The following is a 27299-nucleotide window of genomic DNA, read 5'->3' on the forward strand; positions in this document are numbered from 1 at the left end:
GGAAGGAGACAACAGCCACCCTGCTTCGGTTATCAGCAGCAGTGCTCTGTGGGTGGAAACTGTTTTACTCACATAAAACTGTCTCACAAACAGTTTTATGTGAGTAAAACTGATACTCACATTTGCCTGAGGGCTGAGCTCCTCCCAGCTGCTCCGAGGGCACAGGAAGGGTATCAGAGGGGACAGGACCTTCATCACCCATGGGACCGTGTCCTGCCTCCAAAAGATGATACAGCCCTGGCAAGTTTGTCATGTCTTGGTCCCCACCCCATCCCTTTCTCCCAGCTGGTAGCTCAAGCATTGGTGGGGTAGGAGGCAGTCTTGAGCGCTTGGGTTCTGTCTGCCCTGTGGGCTGTAGGTGACCAGCAGCATCTGGACACAAATCAGGGGAGAAGCCACAAGACTGTCTGTCCTGCACCTGGGAACTCTTGGTGCGTGGCTGTGACAACATGCTCCTCTGTGCAGCACACACCCAATACCCAGGGCATTCCTGTCCCCAGACCGAACACATCAGGGCTCACACCTTTGCAGAGAAATAATTTGAGAAGACTGATTACAGGAAAGAGTTTTTACAGGCCAGGAAGGAAGGAAGAACCTAGATGAGATTTGCATAGCCATTTTCCAAAGGTCATGGGAAAGGGTTCAAAATAACTCCTTGCGCTGGTCTTCTGGTACCTGAGGCACTACAGTGGCTGCTATTGTTTCAACAAAGCAAGGTGATAATATGGCAGCAGCATTATTTAGTGCATTAACACCACCATTTCTGCTGCCACGCTGGGCATGAAGGCAGATAACACATCAAAGAGGCTGCCCCTGAGTTGCTGAGATAATGAAAATTTTGCATAACTGGCTACACTGCCTTTACAAACAACATGCCCATTCATGTCTTCCATTAAAGAAAAAGCTGTTTGTTGGGTTTCTTGCTTTCTTTTTTCCCCCTAATGCTTGTGTGTGAACAAGATGTCAATCCCTTCCCCAGACCAAAGCAACAGCATGGTCGTGGGCAGGGAGATTTTGCCTTGGACTCTTGGGAGAGGTTGCAGGGTACTTTTAATGTTCTCAGAGAGTTAAGGAGACAAGTCTCCAAGGACGGCTGGGAAGAGTCAGACCAGAAAGCTATGTGGGACTCAACACATCTGTTTTGCAGAACATAGGGTTACTGGGCTCGAGCCTCAAGCAGTTTTGCAGTATCTTTGACATGAATTCAATCAGCTTGATTCAGTCATTTGTATAGAACCAAATCTGCAAGACAAAGAGACATACTCAGCCACTTCTTATGGTGCCTAGCAGGACCAACTGGCTTTTAATGGTGCAGCTTCTCTAGTTTGCAGGCTGAACGCTGCTGCCAGCTCTCCCCAGCAGCACTATAGGAAGTCCTAGCCCATCTGTAAACAGCCTTGAAATACTCACCATTCTCTGGTGTTTAGGTGCTATGATGGCACCTAAGTAAATCCTAAGTACTAAAAGGAGTCAAGAGATCTCATTCTGGTGAGATGGCCGTTCAGAAGATTTAAGAAACTCCCACAAAGACCAATACACTGCACACAGAGCAGTCAGACTGCAAAGTTCAGATATGGAAGACATGGGAACAGTAATGGCCTCCTGTCTCTTCCAGATAAGAGGGGGAAGGTCACATGCGCTTTTGGGTTTTGTATTCTGCTTCCAAGAAGCCCTTCTCGTCGTGTGGCTGGCCAGAGTGGATGTCATTAGAAATTAAGACAATGTCTTGCCAGGGATCAGGCAGGTGACAAACAACAACAATTCCCAGCAAGTTCAGTGGGGGCTCAGGGAGGACTCAGTGTTCCTTGACTGAGACTATACACACCAGTCTATACTGTAAATTAGAATAGAGATACAAGGACATTATTTTCAGATCTATGGCTCTACTAAGCTCTATTGCAAACCAGTAACGATAGGAGAGATCACGACTGCCTAAGATATGTGCTACAACATTTACATGTTGCTAAGCCCCTCCAAGTTGACCTTTTTATGCAATCAATAGGGGAACACAGCCACACAATCTCTGCTTATTTTCCCACAAAAAGCCTATGGAATGCCTAATTTTTGGAATCTAAGACACTTCCAGGTTGACCACAAAAGCTACCGATTTTAAGCACCTAGAAGTTTAAGGCAATACTGGAAAAAAGGCAGTCTGAATTGCTATTTGCAAACTGGGTGTCTAAATCCCCACTTGAGAAGGATTTGATGGGGTCCAGTTTTGCACCAAAGCTAGCAAGTGATGTGATTTGCCTTTTCAGAAATGCAAGAGAAAACAATGAAAACTTACTTTAACAAAGCTCATTCGAATAGTACACATCTTGGTCAGCTCATACACCACTTCAAAACCGTGATTGACTGACTGAGCAAGCAGCTGGGCAAAGAGCTGGTTGTTGAAGATCTTGAGGCTACAGCCACTGGGGATCTTGCAAACAGTGGCTGGGTGGAAACCATGCTGGTAGTTACAGTTGCGGCTTTGCACAAAAATACTGCTGTCACTGACACATTCGGCATAAACTTCTCCACCAACATAGTAAAGATGAACACCTTGAAAAAGGAAAAATAACGTGTATTATTTCTCCATTGTTCACAACACACTTTACACCAGTAATTCTTTAACTATTTTACTGGTGCAGGCATACAAGCCCATGATCATTCCAGGCACTCAGTGCTTATATGCTGCCTTTCAAAAGACAGTAAACTGTGTGCCTATCCATCTATCTGTGCAACAGACCCACCACCGTCAACAGATAATCTTCTTAACTGGTCTAGGAGAAAAAAGTCTTGGCACATGATGTTTTTCTTTGTCAGTGAAGGCTGGTATACTTCTTTAACCCAGCAGCATAGTACTTTATGACAAGACACATATATCACAGAATCACAGAACGGTCAGGGTTGGAAGGGACCTCTGGAGATCATCCAGTCCAACCCCCTGCTAAAGCAGCTTCTCCTAGAGCAGCTTGCACAGAGTCATGTCCAGGCGGGTTTTGAATGGCTCCAGAGGAGACTCCAGAGCCTCTCTGGGCAGCCTCTTCCAGTGTTTTGTCACCCTCAAGGTAAAGAAGTTCTTTCTCATATTCAGATGGAACTTCTTGTGTTGCAGTTTGTGCCCATTGCCCCTTGCCCTGTCACTTGGCCCTACTGAAAAGAGCCCGGCCCATCCTCCTGACACTTGCCCAAAGATATTTGTAGACATTGATAAGGTCCCCTCTCAGTCTTCTCTTCCTCAGGCTACACAGGCCCCGCTCTCTCAGCCCTTCCTCATCAGGGAGATGCTCCAGTCCCCTAGTCACTCGCAGCCCTCCATTGGGCCCCCTCCAGCAGTTAGTTCCCTCTCTCTCTTGAACTGGGGAGCCCAGCACTGGACACAGCACTCCAGGTGCAGCCTCACCAGGGCAGAGTAGAGGTGCAGGATCATCTCCCTCCACCTGCTGGCCACGCTCCCCCTAATGCACCCCAGGATCCCATTGGCCTTCTTGGCCACCAGGGCACACTTAAATAATTATGCACAGATAAATATCAAACATCTGTCAACCATATACAAAACATGGATCAAAACTGTCAGAGAACTGACAAATCTGTTATGTATTACACATCTAAACATATTTTCTTTTTTGAGCACATGCACACTGACCAAGATCCACTTCATTGCACGCTATTTTTTTACTACAGGATCCTAACTCATACAGTTCAAACACAGCATGGTGTATACTTAAAATAGGTTTTCTGTATTTTGCTTTATCCACCACATCAGGATCATGTATTTGCATTTACGTGATGTGATTTACTCATCAGATCCTGTTCCAAGTGACCTTGGAACCTAAAAGACTGAATTCCTTCAGGACTTTTCCGTGCTCAAGTGACTTACCAATGCTAACTCCCAAATTTTTACCGTGCCTTGGGGAAATGAAGATGGATGAGCTTCTGTCCATTCAAAGACTCTGGTCCCCCCAGGATGTGTGCTTGCATGAAAATATACCTAAATTTATGGGAGAATTTACCCTAGCCCAATTCAGCAACCTTAAAGGTAGGAATCTTGTCTAAGCTAATTGTGTAGATGTCTTCTCTAGTTGACAGACGATGAAAGGCACTGTGACCAGATGATTCACTCCATCCGCTACAGAGTGCAGGCTCACAGCCAGCTTAAACTGATGGAAGTCTGTGCAGGTGCTGAAAAGGCACTCTCATTCCCTGCTCCTGCTGCTTCTTCCCACACCTGCTTTCATGCCAGTAGCAGTGGCTGGGGATTGGGCAGCCATCCAGATTGAGGAACTGAACAAGCTAATAAACTTAAAAACAAACAAAACAAAACAAAAGAAGATTTATTTGCAGTGAGATCTTCATCAGTGCAAGCGTGGCAATGGGGACCCAGACTGCTTAAATGTGAGCATGAAACCACACCTCGAAGGGGGCCAAGTCATCCTGTGAAGATGCCTAGACATTCACCCTTCCCATGGCTAGATTAGATGAGATGAACCCCTCCCGTGGCCGAGAGAGGTGGAAGAACTCAGTCCTTTGTTCTCATAAAAACCACCACTAAATAAAAATAAAATCCTCCTCTCCGTTCCCAGGTATGACATTCAAGCCCTTACATACAAATGCACATGTTCACAGAGTCTCAGAGGACTGCCTGCAAAGCTAGTGATAACTGTGCTTTAATATTTCAGTTGTAATTAGTTTTAGTCCCGTTGTCTTTCATACAAAAAAGCCTGGTTACATATTCCCAGTCTGTTCATCATTCTGTGGTCACGACAGCAAGGGGCAGCAGCATATCCTTAAGCCAAAAGCAGCCTCTAAACAGAAGTGGGAGAGGCTCAGGGAAAAGCAGGTTGAGTGGGAATGGAATCTGGGAAAAATACGCTCTCCCATAGACTTCCAGGGTGACTCAGACAGGAACCTTGAAGTTTGTCTTCAAGCCATCGCTTGACTTTTACTTCTACGCACCCACGAGATGAGGTGTGAGTGGCAGGGGTGCGGCTCAGAGCACACACTAGCACTGCACCGGGAACACGGGTGAGATGACAGCTCCATTAGAGCAGTCGTCAGCTCCAGTCCAACTGCACCAAGCTTTACAGGGTGTTGCACATTGTGACAGCTATTACTTGACCCATGTCTCCCTTCCCTTCTGTGGAAGACAGATAAAAGGGAAGGACTGAAAATGCAAAGGTCGTAGCTGACCTTGATGGAATCCATATAACTTTCCAAAATAAACAGATAGAGTAAGAACACAGGGTAGGGAGAGAAGCATAAGGACATAAATGTTCACCACGTTTCAAATCTTCAGGTGTGATTTAGGGTGACCACACTTCTGGGTGCTAAGGTGAAACATTTTAAAGGCTGGATTTTTAGAGTACATTGAGTAACCCAACTTCTGAACAAAAAGAATGCTTTCAAAGGCATTGCCCAAACTGTGTACTATCTATAATAATGAAAACACCAAAGTCACTTCTGAAAGCAGAGGCTACAATTTGCTTTTTCCTTGTGGACTTTTTAAAAGCAATAAATACAGCAGTAATGAAATGTCAGTGTGCATTTCCATTCTTCTGGTATTCATCCACCAGAGACGAGCACCCTCAAGCAAGCCGAGCAGATGAATACATATTTGTAGAAGACCAAATCAAGGGTCCATATGTTTTAGTGGGATTTCATTGCTCTCTGCAGAAACTGGAAACTCAGCAGCCTCCAAGTATCAACATCTTTTTGACACTCTGATCAGAATTCCCCTTTTTGCCCTTGAAGTCTTGACTGCTGAAACAGGTCCAAATGCTAGTAGATGTTGCATTGTGTTCTGGATTGCTTTTAGCTTTGATGTGGTATTTCCAGGAAACCGTTTCACGCTGATACACTAGATGACAATTCAATCACATATCCTTATCCTACTGAGTTAATCTTGTTTACTCACTCTTTTTTCTCCCCTGTTAACATGTGACAATTGTATCCATTTCAGTAGCTTTCATCTGTCCAGCATGCCTTTGAACTACACGCTTTTGGAACTGCTCTGTGCTCTTCTGCAGGCCTGTACTGGTGCCGCTTCTACTCCACTTGAACATGTTTTGTTAAGATTTGCATGAACAGGGAACACCAGTAAAATTAAGGATCTCTGATACACTGAGCTCCTCTCTGGGCAACCTGCTCCCTTCCCTTGGGCAGATTCTAGTGTAAGACTTTAAAGGACTTTTAATCAATGACAGATCTTCAGGTTTGAAAGGATGAGGTCCATTAGCATTTACTTCATTTTCTTTCTGTTCTGCCTCTTCCTCTTTTTGGGCAGAAAGTCACAAGATGCAACATCCTCAAATGACAGCTTTGACTGGAATCTTTTGTCATTCTTCTTTTAGGGCTGGGCTCAGCTTTGATCTACAGCCCTCTGACAGCTTATGCTGATAAAGAAGCTTTGCTTTACTTTCTGAGTAGGTTAGAACTAGATGTACAACTCATTTCCACCCCTCACAACAAACTACTTTGACAGACACTTGTAGTATCACACTGGCTTCACACAGTGCATCTGCAACACAAGTGCTTTCCCTTCTGGAGAAAAGTACAAGAGCTAAGTACAGCATCTCCTGCACTAGCCTTCAGGTTTACTGTTTGCAAAAACTATGTCACACTTGTCTCAGAGCTTCCTCATACTCCGTCCTTCAACACTAGACTATCAAGAGCCAATTAAAATACTGCTCTAGGCCTGGGAAATGAGGTGAGGTTGACAAGATAATAGGAGTGAAACAATTAGAGTTAATTAGCCCTGTGGGAAATCCATTCCCAGGCAGCTACTGGTGAGAGGCTGGGTTGGCAAGATAATGAGTCTAGACTGGATATACCAGAACAGGCAAAGCTTCACCTGCACAGGGAAGTGGCTGGTACAGGACTCCTGACTCACCGCCACAAACAACAGTAAGTTCTGGGAGAATATCAGGCCCTACACAGCCCCGGAGAGCTGGGATGGAGTGTGTGCAGCCACGTATGTCCAGGTGGGGTGTACAAGCGAGTACTGCTGGAGGGAGAATCCAAGATTTACTTTTACTGGCAAGAAGCTGACCAGGAGGGAATCAGACTGGTAAGGGGGGGAAAGCTACAAAGGCAGCTCTGGTAGAGTTCTTCAGCTAAGTAACTCAACTACTAAGTGTTTCATCCATCTCCCTTTGTTATTTGGTGGGAGGAGAACCAGCCCTGAGGCACCAGCAATTATCCTTTTAGTGGCATTTCAATGGCAATATTCCCAGTTGCCAGAAGCTCTAATAAATAAAATGAAAATACATACTGCTAAATTAGAACACACAACTATAAACAACATTTTTCTCTTCGCTGGCCAAGTAAATAGCTTTTGTAAGGAGCTACTCTGGTGATTGTTATTCAGTCAGAAAAGAATTGGCTGCTTTTCTTCTATTTCAGAAGTAATCTCAGAGCTCTGGTTTTAAGACAAGCATACCTGACAAATCAGCGAGGTTTGTTAATGCAATGCATGGTTCTTTCAAGCTCTGAATACTCCTGAGGAGAAGAGGGTTCCTCTTACCTTTTCCTATGTGTCTCCTGGTGTTTTCTATAGTAGAGTTGCGGTTTACATTTGAGAGCAGTCCCAGGCAGAACCTGTTTTTGTTATTTGAGGGATCTGTAAATCCATCTATAAGGATACTTCGAGAGGAAGCCTGGAAAGTCTCCCCTACCCGGTTGTTGAGTTCATAGTAGGCAACTGAGCACCAGTGTTGGGGTTCCTCATAGCAAACAGGCCGAAAGTCTGTAGAAAATAAAATTAATCAGCTGCTCAGGTCTCACTAATATTTTTTAAACAATCATTCTCTGTTTTCTTTTCTCCCTCCCTCCCTCTCCCACCCAACCCCCCCAGCTCTTCATCTAAACAATCACTTATGTCACGCTTTATCTCAAAGGCAACTTCTGTTTCTTCTTAATTTTATGACTGAAGACCCAAACATGCAAAGGGCTGGTATACCAGCTTAACTCTAAGCCTATGAGGAGTCCCACTTGCTCTTAAAAGTGATAACTCCACTGCATTAAATTAAGCACATGCTGACATTCCTTGCTGATCCGGGGCCCAATCTCTACACTGAAAATAGTAAGGGATACATCTGCTCTGCACACCAGCAGGAGCTAGGGATGACAGATGAGCTCAAAGCAAGTCAAAACTGAGCCAAGCCTTCAGCCTAATACCAAACTCTGAAGTAATCAATCACTCCCCCCAGTTTTTTGCATGCTTTGGGGCTTTCCACTTCCACGTGAGACCACAAGCAGAAATGTCAGCAGGGTCATTTCTTTTGGATCTACCCCTGCCCAGGTTTTCTAACTCAGAGACAGCCTCAAAAATGTAACAGAATCTCTGAGCCTCATTCGTCCACAGGAATTAAAGGGAAACCTTATCCTGCCTGCCCACCACAGGCATGTGAGCCCCCCTGCCCCCAGAGCACCTCTGTGAACTTCCAATGAATATTCACGGGGGCAGTGATCAGGGATGGTAAACTATACTAAAGAGATCAAATTATTTTGGCAATTTATTTAAAAGTACTGGTGTCTGATAGCTACTTACTATCTGGCCATTTTGTGTACCCATCTGCAATTAGCACTATCACCCTCATCTTCCTTCTGCTCCAGTTCTGTGATAGATACATGTTCCTCACCGTTTCAGAAGGCTGGCATTATTTTTTTAATGTGTATGTGTGTGCACAGTGTTCAGTCCTCATGCCATAAAGAACGTATGTTTAGGACTACAATATGCTGGACTAAAAGAACAACAGTGATTTTTCCTTTGCTAAGCACGAAGCCAAAGGAAAACTCAGTAGAGGAACTCCATTTCACCTCTGCAGCAATGGGCTTTGAATGGTGGAGGCATCATCTGCCAGCATTAGTCTGGAGGTAGCAGAGACCATGCCGGTGAGGAAGTGGCTTTGAGAGGACTAAGGAGGATCCATACCCTTCTACCCTGACCACCCAGGCCCTCTCCCACTGAAGCATTCTTATATGAGAAGAAAAGAGTCTGGCCTTCTGTAAAAATGTCTTTGCACTGCACTAGAATATGAACTTTTCTTTCCTACCCAGCCAGTAATGTAGCATTAATACAAAGGTGGCAGTAAGAAAGGACCCAAACACAAGGCCTTAAAGTACTTGAAACCCAGAACAGATGGTGGTAAAAGAAATCAGTTCTGATATTGGTAGTGCTCTTGTGTGTTGTATAGCCTTACCATCCCTGATTTGATATCTTTGTCTTTACAACATAGATAATAGTGTTTGCCTTCAGTAACAGCTTTCTAACTGTAATAGTCCATGGATGCAAATAAGGTCTAAACTCTGTAACTTTGCACGTAACTCACTGAATTCTTAAATCAACCTATTCTGCTAGCTAATGGATGCGTCTAGTACACAGCCTTACTGCAAAAATGTCTGAAACCTAACATTAAAGATCACTGAACCCCCACGTTCAAATAAATTTTTTTTTGCTTAACAGTTTTTCTTTGAAGAATAGTACAAATAGTTATTTACTTTCAGCTTCTCCATCGGCAGATTTACCTCCATTGGGCAAAGACAGCACTAATTGACTTTCAGCTATTGCATCCATTGATCGCCCATTGTGGGTTCCTGGAGGTTCTCTTGCATGGTAAGGCGGGGGTGGAGTTTCCACTATGAGAAAGGAAAGAAAGAAAAGGCAGAAAATACACCTAAGTCAATACATTGGTAAACTCTTCTGGTTTTCCTGGTGCAAACTTAATCTCCTTCAGCTTTGTTTAGTTAGGAAGGGCTAGAAAGCAAGCACGAATCTGAACCTGCCCTTCCTTCAGTCTCCAGATTAAGACCATTACATGGCCAGGGAGGATGGTAAGGAAGGGCTGTCATGTTGGACATGCTGCACTTGAAAGAGGGAGGGACAGTCACAACAGTGCCTCAGACCCAGACCAGTGCCTAGTCAGGCTCCCTGTTAACACCCATTGTAACCCTAAGAAAGTAGCGCAGTTTGATCATTCAGCACCAGACTTCTCTCACAAATTTAAAACTTGAAGAGGATGATTTAAGACTAGAAGCTAATTTTAACTGATCCTCTGGGAGAAAGTTCTTTTTCTTCACAGGCTGTTGAAAAAAAGCCTATGGGGAGCCTTTAGACTGTAAAGTCAGACTTGGCAACACTCCCTCCAGATTTGTCCTTTTTACCTCTGTCCTACAAGGGAAGGCTGGCCCTCTTCTGGTTTGGGCAATGGATGTGAAGAAAAAATAAGGAGAAAAAGTATCAATTCACAACCTGCCCAGCTCCTGTTTGTTTCATTTATGGCACAGTAAGCTAGAAAATAGTGGAGATTCTCAAGAAAGACAGGAGGCTTTAGAAAGCCAAAGCAAAACGGGATTTATTTTCATATTGGAAAATGTCAACATTCACTGTATAAGCACTAAAAGCATGTAGTTTTATTCATTTGAACAGAAACTCAGTGGGCTTACGTGTAAACGACAGCCATATACAAGCTTGCGGGACTAAGGGTCTCTTTAAGAAGACCATGGTTTAACTTGGTTCCAGGCCGAAATTCCCACTTGTGTTTGGGGTCTGTTGGCTGGCCCTCAAAACAGAGCAACCTCATCCACAGTGGGTAAATGTGGGCTGTCTTATAAGACAACCATTGATTCCTCCAAGTAAGTACTGCACAAAAATGTTATTCTGCTTAAGCATTGTTCAGGATTTAGGAATTTCATGTATGATTTTTCTAACATATACATGACACAACTCTCCCACAGAAAATGCAATTAGCTAGAACAGTAAAACAAAACTGAGAAAGAGTGGGAGAGAATACAACTCACAGAAAGGAGTATAATGTGGTTATCCAGGTATTTTCGATGTGTACACCTAAGCTAGTCACCATAAACTCTCCTTATACTCACTAAAGAAAAATAGGCACCTGTGGACACAGTGCGTCTCAGCTACTTTAGACATATAACTTAAGATGCAATGAATCTTGTTCTAGGAGTGTCTGTTTTTCTCCACTGATTACAGACAGAGTATACACAATTGCATGAGATGTAGAAATTTGCATTGTTGACATCTATATTTGGTCACACCAATCCCACTCAAGGTTCTTGATGTAACTCCACTTCGCTTTAGATAGTCTTCCATCCCTGATTATTACACAGGCAAATTATGTTTATCAGCATGCCATGTGCTGTGATGTACCGAAGCTCAGGTTGAGCCACTTCCAATTTTAAGTAGCTTTGCGAGGTCCCAAGTTCAGTTAAATGCACGAGTCAGAATCATTACATAGTTGGAATGGACCTGATTTACCTGTCAGGACCAGCTCCACTGAATCTAGCTTGGTTACACAGAGGTGAAAGAAAAATATGGGGGAAGACAAACAAGTCCTACTACTTGCTGAAATGTTTCTATGTTGCTAAATACGATTTAATCTGAAGTATAGAACTAGAGAAGAAATGAATGAAGGGCCATTCAATGAATGGAGAGGGAACAAAAACATTACACTGTGTTGAAACTGACCAGCTTAAAAGGAGGTTCAAATACTACAAATACCTTGTGTAAATAAACATCTTTCTTGCACTTAAAATCAAAATAGACATATCATTAAGGACATGAATTTAAATGCTTCGTAGTCGAGACATTAAAACATAAAGCTACAAAATTCCAACCTGAATTCATCTTTGCGAAAAAGCTGAGATCACTGAAACTATTTAAGAGTTACAATAAAGTGCAGAAGTGAACTTGAACCATGTTTTGATATTAAAGCTAGCTCTCAGCTGTGTTGCTTGACATCTTTTTGGTATATTTAAGAGCAAAAGCATTAGTTAAATTGTCAGGTAATTAAGGCAGTACTTTGTAAGGAGTTCACAATGCAAACAATCGAAGTGACATAACCCTGATGCGGATCTGATAAAACATGTTCCAAAGACATGCGAATTTGCCTGGTGGCTTCAACCAGGCCAGATTGTTAAACACCTTAATTTCCTGAAGTTTATATAATCAGTAGGATCACCATTCATTAAAAAAATACTTCTGTGTACCAATTTCTCCATTTTATCCTGTCTCTCTTGATGGAGTTTCTAAATGTCCCTACTCTGACCATTGCTATTAGAGGTGCCTAACTTAGGTGTTGCAAGTGCTCTTTTCTGTGGCTTGTATCAGAACCTTGGATGGGCAGCTTCAGGTAGAAGGTGGCCTGGCACACCTGCTCCTCTCCTCAACTTTCTCCTTGGATTTTCATCCAGTAATCATGTTTCCTTTAGGAGTGGCACTTCAAGGCGCTTCTAGGAGTGGGATGACTACAACTTTTAGTCCCTTGAGCATCCATCAGAAGAACTGGGAGACAATACTATGAGACAGCTGCAAGAAATCACGTTCCAAATCAATTCTGTCCAACAGCTCAATCTGTAGCTACAGCCTGTGGGGAGCACACAAAATTGGCACCTGGCCCCAAGCCCTGGAAAGAACCTTGACTGCCTCAGTCAGGATATCTGAAAGTTCATTCTTACCCGTGAGCTGATAGGGACTTCCTGGTCCAGAAGAACTTCCTGGTGAATTGGGGTAGCTGATGCTGTTAGGTGACTGGGAGAACATGTGGCTGGGTGATGATGGGAAAGGGGTGCATGGAGGATGCTGGAAAGAATCAGGATAGGTGGCATTGTGCGGCATCAGCGGCTCACTGTGCAGAGAAGTGTTTCGAAACTTGGCAAGGAGGCTGAGGTGAGGGTTAAATTCACTGTGTCTTGGAACGAGTACAGGAGGTAGGACTGAAAATAAAAACAAGAACAGAAAAAAATGGTTAAAACTGCACTCTTGAAAGTGTATCTCTTTATAAGTTAAAAAGAGGTATATTCCGTTCTCCCCAAGTATTGCTGTCTATATATAAGTCATGGAGGGGCAACAAACATCCATAAACAAGAAGCAAGAGCTGATTCTTGAGCCTTTTCTCTCCAGATTTACAGCCAGTTGCAGCAATTCCATATGCAAAAGGTGGACTCATTCCTGACTTAAGCAAGGTACCATAAAATCCACAGGTACGGCATGCGCACATGGCCCTCACAGAAACGCCAGTGGCACATTTCTCCCTCTCAAAAGTACCTTTTCCTTCCTTCCTGAAAGACTGAACGTCAGGAGTTTGCTACGTGCTGTCACCAGGATTTGCCAAAACCACAGCCAAGTTTATTAAAAATTAATAGTGCTCTGCAATACACTGCATATTTTACTACCAGTGTTTTACTGATGGGCAAAAGGAAGCACAGACCTGAAGCCAGACACTGGATTTAAAAGGTTTTCAGGTACCTGAAAATGCTGCCAGCCAGACAGTGGGATCTTTAAAAGGAAATGTAAATGGCAATTCACATATTGCAGTAATATTAATTTAGCCCTTGCAATATAGTTAGAAAAGATCTAGCATGAGGAGGCAAATGTCAATGGTTGGTAGTTAAGACATGAAAAATGCGGGTTAGAAAACTGAAATCCAAACTCATCCATGTAAAAATTGGTCTAATAGAAGATGTCTCCTGTCTTCACGACCTCTCTTCACTTGCATCTCATACTGTCAGTGCTGTTAACAGCATTCCTGCATTGAGAAACAAACCTAAAGTTGACCCAAATTATTTTGGAATTTGACGTATCAGGAGGGAGAGCAGAACTGGAGTCAAAACACTTTAGGAAACCCGATTAGCGAGTTACTTATGAAGATGCAGCCCCTAGGCTAGAACACAGAGAGGCTTGCTGGATAGTTCTGCATTTGGGAGTTCAACTTCAGTCTTTAACTGGGTACCCCGTAGTCCCTGGGGAGAGAACAGAGCCTACAGTGGGCAATCCATGTACCCCAAGATTTCCTGATCAGTTATTAGCTCACATAGTGCCTAATGATCTTGGTTAAGCCCTTAAACACAGGTAGGGAGAATGAATCCCCATTTACTGTCGTGCAGATCTAAAAGCCACCAGAGAAGATAAGGAAGCAATTTGAGTTATTGTGACAAAGATGGATTGTCCCAACACTAGGAACAATTCAGCAGGCTTGTATTGATCGACTTAGTGTCCAGAGTTTCTCTGGCCTAAAACCCAGCAGCATGTCATCTTTCAGTCTATCCTTGCTAGCTTATGGAAACAAATAGCAATTTGTGCTCTTGGTTATAAATGCTGACAGGAATGCATAGTTTAAACGTGTTTTAGCACATTGTTTGGGCCCAAAAGCTCTGTCTACTTAAGGTCAATTCTTTTTAGGTAGGTTAGCTAACACCTTCTAATTACGGTGAACTCTCATTTATCCAGCATAATGATGAGAGTGGAATAATTGCTATAAAGCAAATAATGTACAGATAATGCAAAGCACATGCATGAGTAGAGGCTGTAGGAACACCCTCCTTGGAGCGCACCCTCAGCGCACGTTGATGGCTCAGAGAGCTGGGGCAGTTTAAGCAGGAGGAGGAGGACCAGTACCTGGTACCAACAGCAGCTTTACAGCTTCTTGCTTGATGTAGCACTATGCTGGCAGCTGGAGCAGGCTTAAACCACACTCCCGCTCACCCACTGGCATATACCATCTGGGAATTTGCTGGTCACCATGAACTAGAGAACTAAGCCCTAAAAACCTACAAAAGATTGGACTGATGACAGGGGGGTCACTGCAGAAGTTATCTTCCTACCTGCCTGGAAACACAGGCACTGGGATAGCTGTTAAGAGACTATACGTAGACCCTTCTCTGGCCAAAGGCATTTCTAATTAGCTTGTGGCTGGCACAAGAATGCTGCTCTAGAAGCTGCTTTCTTTCTTTCTGCCTTTGATATGCTCCTACCTGTGGGATGAAGCCAGCCTCTCAAGTCCTTTGGGAGAGAAAAGTAGTTCTGCATCTTTACCACTTCCTTAGCTTTTTGGATTTTCTAGACTGTCCAGGTAGGACTCATACAGGCAATACAGGTATTCACATCTGAGATGCCTTGCCCAGTCCCCCATCCCCCCCCCATGGATCTCTTCATAGCCACAGGAGAGAAACAGACTTTTACTGCTCTCTCTATATATGTTAATCAGCTCTATACCGGGACAAGATCAGCACCACCACTGCAGATGTGGTTTTGGTGAGGTGGCTCCCTCCCATCCCACGCTCCCGTGAGCAATTCCAGGCTGTGAGCTGCTGTTGCTTCTGGAGTTTTCCTCTGCTGCTCCAAGAAACTGGTATGATGCTTGCCAGGTCTGCCGCTGCTCAGCCAGCTCTGACCCGCAGCCGTAGAAAGTGGGGAACTGGTGATCCTTTCTCACCCAGCAGAGGTGCTGAGCCAAGGACAGCAGTGCTACAGCTATGCCGTGCAGTGCTGGGAGGCTGGCACCTCGCTGCAGGTACTGTCACTAAAGAAGTGACTTTCTTCAGCCTTGTGAGAACTGAACACAACTCCTTCTCTAAATGAAGGCCGAGAATCTGGATGTGTGAACAGCATTTGCCAGAAAAAGCCTTTGACTCGCCCTGAGTGAGTCAGCAAAAGGAATTTTCAAGCCTTGAACTCCTTCCCAGCTCTGACCAGGGTACTCTTAATTTCTGCTCTGCTGTACAGTTTTTGCCACCTCATTCAATCTTTCCACTGACTGTGGCTGCCTAGAGGGCTAAAGCCTCTGTGGTGGTGAGGAATTCAGAGATTGTCTTGTTTGTGGCTCAAAACTCCCCAGAGGGCCTTGTTCTCCTTGTTCTTTTGGTTACAGATGTCACTCTCCAGGGCTCAACCACTCTGAAGGAAGTGTGACCAGAGGCACAAAACTGAGTGACTGATTGCATTGGGACCTGTCTGTCCTCCTAATTTACCTGCATTGCTCCACTCAGTGAGGTCCTTTTATTCTACCTGTTATTCTCCACCGAGAGCCAGGGGTGGATCCTTCCTTCTATGTATGCTCAAGTGTTGACGATCTTTGTACAACTGAAGACAAATACAGTCATGTCCTGAGTCCTGCCACTGCTTCTCATGCACTAGGTTTTCTCCTGTTCCCTTTTGGCTGCAACAGCTCTTGCTGGAAACCTGGTTGTGCCCAGAGCCTGTGCTAGCCAGGTGCTAGCAAGAAAACTATCTGCCTCCACAGTTTAATTCTAGGTACAACACCCACATAGTGATTTGTCACACATCAGCCCACCTTTGCAAAGTTTACTACCTTTGAAGAGCTACCCTCCAGTGAGATCCATTTGTTCCCTATGCTCATGACCATTCATAAACACCAAATACATGGCCAACAGTGAGATCATCAGGTGGTCTTCCAGCTGGGAGGCTACCACATCTTAGTTCCACTTGGGCTTAACAACAACGATAAGCTAGTCTAAGTCAAAAGTTCATATAGGCTCCTGCTGTCTACAGCAATGGTGCATGCTAGAATTTGCTATATCTACACAAGTGTTCTCATAAAATAGGGCACATGTTTAGGCAGCTTCTATATTTTTCTGAAATGCAGCTTCTCCTGACAACAAACTAGACTTCTGACCAGCTCTTCAAGGCAAAACAGTGAAGGGAGAAGCAGAGTTTAACCCCCATACCTATCTCCTTTAAGCTAGGTGGTCTAGCTCCTCTTCTGCAGTGGCATGTTGCACAAATAGAGGAAATACTTGCTGCTTTTTTTCTAAATGGCACCTGCTGCTCAGCAGACCTGAGAAGAGATCTGCTGGGGACACTGGTAGCAGCAAGAAAAGCTACACATAATCTGTGAAGTATTGGTCAGCATAGACTAGGATGTGGCTGGGCAGCCTGAGGACACAGCAGAAGCAATGAAACCTCTTGAATCTCAGACCAGAGTTTAAAGCTGTTCTCTAGTAACAGAGGTATAGGGATCTGCCAGGCCATTAAAAAGGGGGTGAGGCCCTCCCACCTTTGACACAACTCATTCACTCTGAATAAAAGTTAAGGATCTGGTCACAGAGTAAGTTGACTTAGCAAGAGACTGCAGTGATGGGAAGTGAGCCCCAAAAGGATGGACACTTGTATGAAAAGAATACTGGCTTGTGGGTTATAAAAAAATGTATTGCTGACTAATTTCATGGGTGGACTCTTTAGCTCCAGAGGTTGAGACTCAGAGAATCTCACAAAAGCCTAAGATCACCAACAGCCAAGATGGAGAAGGTTTCCTGTAGTTAAGAGAGAACTGTTTAAACAGATTGGCACCTAGATCAATTGCTCCCAGCCTTTTCTGTGGTGATCTCACTGCTACCACTTTCTCCTGGTGCTCTTTTCTTCTCTTGCCTCACCACCACCTCCTTGCAGCTTTCTAACTGCCTCTGGCCTGAGGCTGCATTACTGCCACTCGCAGGGGTGTAACTTACCTCTCCTGCTGCTGCCACAGCACACCTGAGTAGGTCATATTCCTTGCTGCACCTCATCTTTACCAGGGAGGTGACTCACTTGTGAGCTTCAGCTTCTAAGCTGTCCCGGTAAAAAGAGCAGTGAGCACAACAGCCCAAGAACAACTCACAGGTCCTGTGGAGAACTGGCACGGCACAGCTTGCATCCTGGCAGCTGCGCCCTCTTTCACCTACAAAACACGGTGGTCACGTCCAAAGTGCCCAAAAGTCCCTCCTGGAGGCTAACCCCTGCACCCTGAGGACTGCTAGCCCATGTCAGCCTGCACGGGTCACAGCTTTGCCTGGCAGCATGCTGCCAATTCCACCGTACTCAGACCCGCACCCTGGCCCTGCCTCACTGACCAGGGCAGCCGCAGCCGCTCTGCTGTACAGACAAGTGACAGAGGCATGTTCACAGCTGAAACCTTCTGAGTTTCAGGGTCAGAACGACAGGCTTTGGCAGCCGTTTAGCAGCTGCTGGATTATCCCAGTGCTAGCATTTGTCAGCTGGCACTGAACAGATCAGAGGACTGGGGCTGAAAACAGCACTGCGCAGTGCTGTCAGCGACAGCGCGGAGGAGACTCCATTAAATACACTGGAGTTACACGAGAAGAAACGAGAAGACACTAAAGACTGCAGCCTTCAAAGAGAAAGATACACAAAATGGGATATTTTATGAGCATCTTTTCTTGGTTTCTTGAAGAGTTTATTTTAGCAAGGCAGGAGATCAGCTCTTTCCACTGAAAACTGCTGACAACAAACACCACTCACTGCAGCTGTAAAATTTTAGTTGTGACAATGTTTACAGCAGTTCAAATACAACTTCAAAATGACCGCTTCACTGCAGTGGAAGGACTATCAGGAAAGCAGCCCCTGTTGTTTAACAAATGTTAACAAACGTCTTTCCCTTATTTCATCTGTGTGAAAAGAAACATCCCACAGTTCACTTATCTGATCCTAATGTCACCTCAGAGTAAAGTTCATGCCAGACAAAGAGTAATCACAGAATAATAAGTATACACTTACCAACCATATCCATTAGTAAATTAAATTACTGTGATTTTTGGCAGCAAGGGAGAGCTAGGTTAGACATTAGAAATCATTTTGAACTGTAAGGATAGCAAAGCAATAGATTCACTTGCCTGGGGAGGTTGTGGAGCCTCTATCACATGGGATTTTTAGAGCTCATTAGAAAAAGATCTGTCAGGAATGTACCTGGCAATTTGTTTTGATTTGGGAGCAGGGGCAGAGGAGAACAGGATGACTGCTCAAGATCTCTGCCAGCCCTGCTTTCTAAGATCTCTATAGAAGTCAATACTGAACACTATAATTTTTTTAACAGCTGTTTCATTGACACGAAGCCCAATTAAATGACCCTTCAATGAGGTCGTAAGTTTTCAGTGCTGACGAGGTCCAGCCTAAAGAGGATCATCAGTGGGAAAAATCAAAGTTTTATGGGAACTTGGGGGTTTTATATCACATAACCTATCTATTTAGGTAAGTAAATCCCACTGAAGGCAGGCCACCAGGCATTTTAGGCAGAATCAACTGACCTGGTTTCATATCCACAGCAAAATAAGCCATCTTGCTGCAACTCTAATCTTTGAAGAGAGAGCTTTTTTCCCTGTGGATTAATGAGTCAATTGCTGGTTTTCAGACAATGAGACATAAATCTAGCCAGGGTGGTAAGTCAAGGACGGTGCCTAGTCTTCAAGCAAATGGGCAGCACTTTGTGGGGCGTGGGAAGGGGAGGTTCGGAGGGCAGCCAGCACCCAGGTCCCCTGAAGGGAAGGTCGCTTTCAGCACCCTGGACAGGATCCGGGCACCCTCGGGGGTCCGATGGGACCCAGACCCCGCGCAGACCCCATGGGGTGAAGAGCTCCTCACTCCCTTCTTACTTCTTGCTGCTGGAGCTGTGATGCCACTGGGCAGGGAAAGACCCTGGAGTCCTTCTGTCAAATGCAGCCTGTCTTTTCAACATTTCAGAGCACAACTTGGTAGGATTCACCAAGCCTAGACCTGACAGTGCGAGAGCTAATAACAGAGAGATGCGAATCAATTGTAGATTATATAGTTACCTGGGGTTTCCACCCGCCGGTAATGGTAGGGGTTAATGCATACTTCTTTCTGTTTTGAACCAAATGGGAACTCACAACATTCCAGTGGTTTCAACTCATGGTGAGACTGTAAATCAGGCCAGCGCCACACTCTGCAGTATATGACGTGGGGAAGCCCCTTGCGGTGCGACACCTGCAATCGCCCATCCAAGGAACGTGGGATCGTGACACATTTACTCGGCTGACCTGGGCAGCTCAGAGCCCTTTCCAGTTCTTCCATGGCACCTTTTTTCTTCTTTAACTTCTTCACCAAGGAATCAACAGCTTTTTCTGCCCACTTTTCCTCTTCATCTCCTTGTTTCCAGCCCAGCAGCCTTTTCACTGCAGGGCTGGTGAAGGAGAACAAGGAACTGATAGGGGTGCTGGAGTGCATAAGAAGCAGAGATTACACACAAGTGTCAACGGAAGCACGAATTGCTCTCCTGCCTTGCAAGGCTTGCACCAAGTTGCCACAATATTGAGATGGATGCTTCCTTCAAGGATAGGTTCTTCCACACATACGCTCTTGTAGTCTTAGGCACTGGTTACAAGTAGGCCAGCAGGGTGGGTGGGTCTCAGAACTTTCCAAACATCAAGAAACTGTTGATGAAGCCTGGAATAACAACACAATACATAGTTAGGCTTCACACACTACTTCCATTGTTCCTTCAATAAAATCTTTTGAAAGAGAAATTATTCAAAATGTGTATTTAATTTTCAATGGTTTTCTGTTTGTTTTTTGCTGTTTATTTTGGGTTCGAGCCTCTCCTCCCCACTACCCTCCACACTCATTTCACTCGGAAAGCATTAAGTGTCCAGACACTTCAATTTGTGTTTTGGGTTTAATGCACTAGGCAAATTGTTGCAGGGTTGGGGTTATATTTACTACATAAGAAAATGTACCTTTTTTTTTTTTTTTATGCTGGTAGCTGTTGGTACAGCTCAAGCATCTTCTAAAAAATTATATCTGCAATATCAAATTTTATGGAAGTAATGAGTAGAATATTTTTTTCTGATTTCAACTCTCTTTGCCCTTCCAATCCCATTCTACTGTCAAGAGTTGTACAATATTAACTGCAAAATTTATTTAAAATTCAGCTACTCCCAGATTTCATTTAGTGCCTTTGAAAGATCTATCACTCTTCTCTAAGCTTATTTACATTTTCTCACATGCAAGAGAAAAACCTTGTTTGCCTAGCCAGTCTGTTTTGCTCTCTCCGACAATTCACAGTTTTTTGGATGAAAATCACAGACTTTTGGACACGGTTTGTGCTGGATGGATCCTGAGTTAATTCTGCTAGGAGTTGCTACATCTGACAAAGTGCAACAGAAAGAGCTTAGTTCTTGAGGGTTTTTCTTTTTTTTTTTTTTTTTTTCTTTATTTTATTTTTTTTTTTTTTTTTCATGCAGCTGGAGCCAGTCTAATTTTAGCTGAAAATGACATACTTCCACTGACTGGAACTCTGAAAAAAAAATCCTTGTATGTCAAGCTATTTACTGCTTTAAATATACTTCATGGACACCCCCCCCCCCGCCCCGTGCATACCAAGTCCTAAGGTCTGAACTACACAGAGGGCACTTAAAGCAGGAGGCAAGGGCAGCTTCCAAATGGATGCCTCCAGAGAAGCAGCCCCATGACTGCCCTACTCCACCCTTGAGGGAGGACTTGGGTCCTTCTTGACCCCACCAGTAAAGGCCTGGGCATAGTTGTCAGCACTGCTCATATGCAGCCACTGAGGAGACAGAGAGGTGCTGCCTGTTGTTGGGAGCAGCAGAGCTTACAAACCATACTATTCTGCAGTTTGCTAAAAGACACAGCTTTTGTAAGAGTTCAAAGGGCACCTGGGGACACTGAGTGCAGGCACAGGTCCAACATACTGAGACAGGATGCCAATCGCAAAGACTTGTTCCTTGGCATAGTCTGATACCCTCAGCACCACACACCTCTGGAGCATGCTGCAGGGTAAACACACGTGGCCCAGGGTATCAGAGCCCCTTAGACAACACGCAGTGTTTGCTGAGGATCAGTTAATGCCTAGAGCTGTTTTCCTCCTAGCCCTTCTGTTTTGTTCTCTTGCCCATTCTGCTGCACCACTGTGTTACCCTTTAAGATGCCCAGCACCCTGAGAAATGCAGATACATGTAAACATAAGGAGCTTTTTCCCTTCCTCCATGAGAGCAACAATGATGAGGGCAGGGGCTCAAATTCCCAAAAGCCTTCCACAGAGCTAGGGAGATGGAAGCACTTGGCCCCACAGACCAAAAGCAACTCTTTGGAATGTCACAAGCCCCAGCAGCATCTGCTATTCCCCCAAGAGATTCATATTCCAAGCACCAGTGAACAGGGGCATGAAAATATGAGCAGAGGGACTACAAAACTCGGAAGGAAGAGCAGGCATACCTTGCTTCAGGCACCCAACACAGCATCGACCTCTGGCTTATGCAATTTCTACATTATCAATCTATGTGCATGTCCAGTTGTCCTCAGCTGTCAAGAGAGGCTTTTGACAGGACAGGCAGAAATTCCCTCACTTGTGACATTTTCAGCAATCAATGATCGATTCCACAGAACCACCCAAACTTGTCCCACCACACAAAAAGAAACTTCAGATTCCATTTTTTTTACCCCACTCTATTATTAAAAATCCAATAACCTGGGGCATTTAACTGGATAATTACTAATGCCTCTTAGTCAAAACCGAAGCCTATTCCAAATGCTTAGAGGGTACATGTGAGAATGACATAAGTTCAGAAGGATTTATCACAGGAAAAAACCCTCAAGCTGCTTGTAAAGCATAATGGGGATAAAATTTAGACAGGCAGTCTTCAACCTTTGTGGGAGCAGGCTCAGCCTACAGAGCCCAGCGCCAGCCCCATCTAGGAATCCCGTGCAGTAGGGGTGTCTGTCCCTCGCTGCTCTGGTGAGAACCTGTGGAGGATCCACCACGGCACCACTGTCATGGATTGGAGCACCAAAACCCATCCTCACACGAGAAAATGAAACAATGCCAGCATCTCTGTGGATCAGCCCTGAAAGCAGCAAGAGGAAGCAAGGAGAGCCTGGGATGAAAGCTTACAGGACCAGTAGTGGTGTAAAAGTCTCTGCTCCAGGCTGAGAGGGAAAATGGCTCACGCTTCTTATCTGAGGGGGTCTCCTGGGCATTAGCGTGTGTAAACAACTGCTCCTGATAAGTTAATGCAACTTTACAATCATCAGATATGAAAACATACATGTTCACGTAAAAGTATTGTCCCAAGATTTTCTTTTCCATTTTGACCAAGGTTTTAAATAAACACATTAATCTCGTTCAGTCAAATTAAATAACTCAACAGTGACATCAGTATGAGTCTGAGCACTATTGTTGCTAGTGGGAGAGTCGCCAAGACTATGTGTATAAAAGCAAGAGCAGTGCTTTGCAGACCATGTGATGTAGTCTCAGATAAGTACATTGCACAACTTCCTACCACGCTCCCCCCAGTTTCTTCTACAATCTTTTTTTCCCCAAATTCAACTGACATACCAAATATAAATGGCATTAAATAAACTAAACAGTTTTCAAATAGTATTATTATCAGAACATCCTAGTTTAATGTTATTAAATTACACAATACTGCATACTATTCAGCAGACCAAGCCTTGTGTTGCTAGGCTTAGATACTCCATTATGAAATACCTAGGCAGCCCTCTGCTCCAGGGCTGTAATGACAGAGATGACAATTCACTATTTAATTTTAACAGTCTTTGAGGACAGCAGTTGCTTAAGCTGTATGCCTTTTGTAACATGCAACTTGCCTACCCAACTGGAAACTTCCAACATTGAAACGTTTCAAAATGATGTTTGATGTATTTTCTGTGCTGATGATCCATCATGTTTCTCGACGCTCATCACTTTAGAGTGGCAGGGTGGGGAGGGAAGTGTTACAGTTTTGATCCATATTCCCACCACACGTATCAAGCCCTGGGCTGTACCATGATGGAAGTTCTGGTCTGGTCACCTCTGTCTTCCTCAGTGACAGTGTGATGTGCTGTCATTAGTATGAGTCAGGCATCATTCGGGGTACATCCCTAATACCATCCCCTCATCTGGGACTACAAGGAAGACTTTGGCTATCTGTCAGGTAAGTGACTGGTCAACATCAAACACGGTCAATCTTCCATGCTCTGAATCTTTATTCCATCGCCCAATTTAGCCTAAGGTCTGAAGCCTGCTGTAGGGAAGATGCAGAAGACGTATGGCACGTGAGCATGGAACCACCCTTTCATTCCTGTGGTCTGCAGGAGAAGATGGGGCTGGAAATGCTTCAGCCCAGTTCACTAGCCACATGCTCTTAAACAAAGGGCGCCTACCTTAGCTTGGCTACACTAGTGCTGGGGAACATTTCTGGGCATGGGAACTTGATTATCTATAGCATAAATTATTACCACAGTATCTGGAATGGCTTTGGTTTGTGCCAGTAGCACTCTCCCAAAAAACTCCTGAGCGCAGTTCAAGAGTTAGCAGGGACCCAGGGTCGCTCCTAATGAGAAGTCTGCATACAGCCACCCTGTTTTGGAGGGTGAGACTGCCATTGCATGGAAGTAAGCCTCTCCATCCCAGTTGGCCTCAAGGCCAAGAACAGTGCTAGGCACTTCTGGTTGTACCAGCCCTTGCTACATTTCACTCTAAGCTTTAAGCCGAAGTCAAAAAGGAAAACCGCATGGATGCTCATGAAAACAGCTTAAAACACAACCGTGTAAAAGCACGGTGTCCAGCCTCCCTCAAAAGTGTATCTGTGCACATGTGGGTAAGCACAGATGTGCAGGGATGTACATATGCATCTGGTCTCAGAATAAAGCTCCAAGATGCTGCCTCCACTCGGAGCACCTGCCTCAGGTGTGGCCACCAGCCTCCAAAAGGACCGATACCATCATCCCCGGTGCCACTGCCACAGCCAAGCAGAGCCACAGAGGGAGACTTCTCAGAGGGTCGTCTAGACATAAGCTGTGCAGTTCTTGGAGATGCACACGGCTGGAAAATGGAGTAGTGAAACAATTATAGCTGGAAGTCTGTCGCTTGGTGACTAAATCACAACAGGATTGGAAGGAAGAAAATTATTTCGGTCAAACAACGTAAAGAGGAATGCTATGAGCATGCACTTCGTTAGTTATTTTTACCTAGCACTGATTTGGTTACTTCTGCCTACTGTGAAAGAGAGAAGAATGTAAATTTTCTCAGTGTAATCAAGTCTTGATTTGGTTTCAAACATCCCCAGCTGGCATGTTGATTTGGTTTCAAACATGCCCAGCTGGCAGCATCCCAGGTCCCATCATCACTGCCACTTGCTATGGGGATCTTCTACACCTTTAGCAGGAAAAAGGGTTTTAAAATAAACAAACAAAAGTGTGTTTACAAATACATGGGCATCAAAGGAGCAAGGCACCAGGGTTTTGCAGGCACAGCAGATCAGAGGTGGGCAGGAGACGTTTCACACATGCTCACTGTGGAAGAGCAGCATAGAAGTGCATGCACACCTCAGCTGCACAGCTATCACTGCTGCCGCTCCAGTAACCAGCTCACGGCTGGGCAACAGTGGCCACATGCTACTCCTGATGCATGTAAACCACCTGAAAAGACTCATGTTCCACTTGTGGCACCCATGACATCATCTGGGATCCCCTGGGGCTCCTTGTTGTGCTTGGGACCCGCCAGACAAGGGTGCTGTTACAAACCTATCTGAACCCAACAAAGTACAGTGAATGAATTATTCATTACAATGTTACCGAGTTCTTCCACAACCACAGAACCTGACACCCAGGGTTTTAATTAAATGCGATGTAAAGAAGGTTGGTGTTGTGTTTGTTTTTTTTTTTTAATTAAGAAACTAAATTTCTTCCTGGTTTGACCCCGGACTGCTCCAGTTGAAAACTGCTGCAATGATAGGAGGTAAAGGGCTTGAGACTCAAATTTATCCATGTTTCACACAGCCCTGGCAACATCTCATTGTTTATTCCTATAAGCTTAAATGAATAATGCAAACTTCTGACACTCATTTTCTTGGGTTTTTCTTTTCAAGTTTGTTCTGAAAGCCCTTCTACATTGAACTTTATGTGAAGCCATCAATATCAAAGATGAAATCTCACAGCACTTCATGCCTCTCTAGCCACACATCTACACTGTGGACTGAACTCGCTGCCTCCTGGATAAAATAAGGATAAAATGTGATGCCAGTGACTAAAAATCTATGACATCCAAATAATTTCTCTGAGCTTGTGGAATCATTCAAATACTACCTCATCTACTCACCATTGTTCAGCTTCTCTTGACAGGAATAACACATTCTCATTTGATACAAAGAAGATTCAAATATATAAGGTGCACACCTTAACACAGCCACATAAATTTCCATAGGCCAAACACTTGCAGATGTGTTTAAGAAGTGTAAATTCCATCACAAAAGTAAATTAAGTACCCAGCTTGCTTTTGGTATGCCCACGATGCTTGACTGGGAAGGGATGTACCAATTGCTGTGGTGGGACCGCTCTGGGTGAGCACATCCACAGATGCTTCAACAAAGCTTCGTTAGTGTGACTTAAGGTGGGGAGAATAGAAGGGCATGGAGGTGGTAACAGTACGGCAATGTGCAAAAGGCTGTTGCAAGCAGGATAGGGGCAATCTGTCCTTCACATCCACTTGAAGAAAAAGGGAGAACGTATGGATTGCACAGCCACATGTTGGGATAGTTACTGCTGCTGGAGGTCTGTGAGTTCAGATTACACAGCTTTCTTGCTTCAGGAAGAACTGTGCTGGCCTTACGGAGGAAGAAAGGACAGGAAAACCCTTTGTGATGAGCCCTTCTGACCCTACGTCCCCTACCGTGACCAAGCAAAAGAGCCCCTCTCTTCAGGTGTGCCACCAGGCAGGCTAACATGGCTGCACTGGCTTTGGCCTCTGGGCTACCTGCATCCTGCTGCTCAGGGTAAATCCAGACCAGAAGGCTGGACACTCGTCAGTTTTTACCTTTGAAAATCTCTCACAATATTTGAAGGCACCCCACAAAATTACCATGACCAAAGTCTGTGCAAAAATATGAAACCAGACCAATTTATCACCATGATCTCTCTTTGACTGCACTTCCTTCCTCCATATTAATTTTTAAAGGAAACCAGTGACTGTGATGTTTACACAGAGTGGACCGCACTGCGTTCCCCAGCTGGGCCACACCGAAGTTTCGAGATGCAGTCCCACAGGGACACATCCTCTTCTCTGTCCCACGCCCTGCTCCCCGCGGGCAGAAGGAAGACCCATTCACCCAGTCCCTGCCGTATCCCTTCCTGTGGCTGCCTCTCTCAGGCTCAGACTGGGAGCTTTGAGGAAAACCCCCTCTCTCTGCTGCCTTCCTCCTGCAGAGCCAGAGGCTAAGGAGCACACATGCTATGGGGGAGCTCTGAGGAAATATTTGTGGGAGATAGCAGGAGGCAGCGGGACATGATGGGGAGGTGCATCAACCTGCCCTGGGGAGCCAAAATGTCTTCTCATGGCTCTGGTTATCCCCATTTTATAGACAGTCAGTCCTGCATTCCTCACATACCCACCATTCCCAGAGAAACTGTAGCAAAGCCATCGGTGTTTCTAAAAATGGAATGGTTGGAAATACGCAAAAAATAGAATTCCTGCTTTTAAAATAAACGCTGACTCGTCTCTAATACAAAACATGCAGCCAAGTGCCTCCAGAGCAAACACTTCACAAAGGAAGAAGGGGACTAGAAAAGAATTTCAGCTTCGTTGCTGACCCAAAGTTTGTATCTACACTAATCAGATCCTGTAATCCTCATTTATCATTCACTGGCATTCTTGGAGCCGTTCCCAAAAACCCATCTTAGGAACAGGATTTGCTTAGAGGTAGACATTAAGAATGTTGTGAATAAGGATACAACTAAAGAACAGTTACTTCACCAA

The 27299-nt window shown here is 44.6% G+C and overlaps 1 protein-coding gene across 2 annotated transcripts in view; it reads right to left on the reverse strand.

Moving 5' to 3' along the window:
• The window catches only part of SMAD9 (SMAD family member 9), a 43193-nt gene that overhangs the window by 9321 nt on the left and 6573 nt on the right, over window positions 1-27299 (reverse strand). Inside the window, exons 2-6 of one of the 2 annotated variants that reach the window (XM_040583705.1) lie at window positions 19345-19975; window positions 12460-12717; window positions 9511-9621; window positions 7508-7729; window positions 2288-2544 (exon numbers count right to left, since the gene is read on the reverse strand). In XM_040583705.1, the coding sequence (XP_040439639.1) occupies window positions 2288-2544; window positions 7508-7729; window positions 9511-9621; window positions 12460-12717; window positions 19345-19756 (1260 nt within the window). In that variant the 5' untranslated portion in view covers window positions 19757-19975. Of the gene's footprint in view, window positions 1-2287; window positions 2545-7507; window positions 7730-9483; window positions 9622-12459; window positions 12718-19344; window positions 19976-27299 lie in introns of both variants that reach the window. The other variant, XM_040583704.1, reaches the window with a different exon arrangement.

The sequence above is a fragment of the Falco naumanni genome, chromosome 2 (assembly GCF_017639655.2).
Source record: "Falco naumanni isolate bFalNau1 chromosome 2, bFalNau1.pat, whole genome shotgun sequence".
Lineage (NCBI taxonomy): Eukaryota > Metazoa > Chordata > Aves > Falconiformes > Falconidae > Falco > Falco naumanni.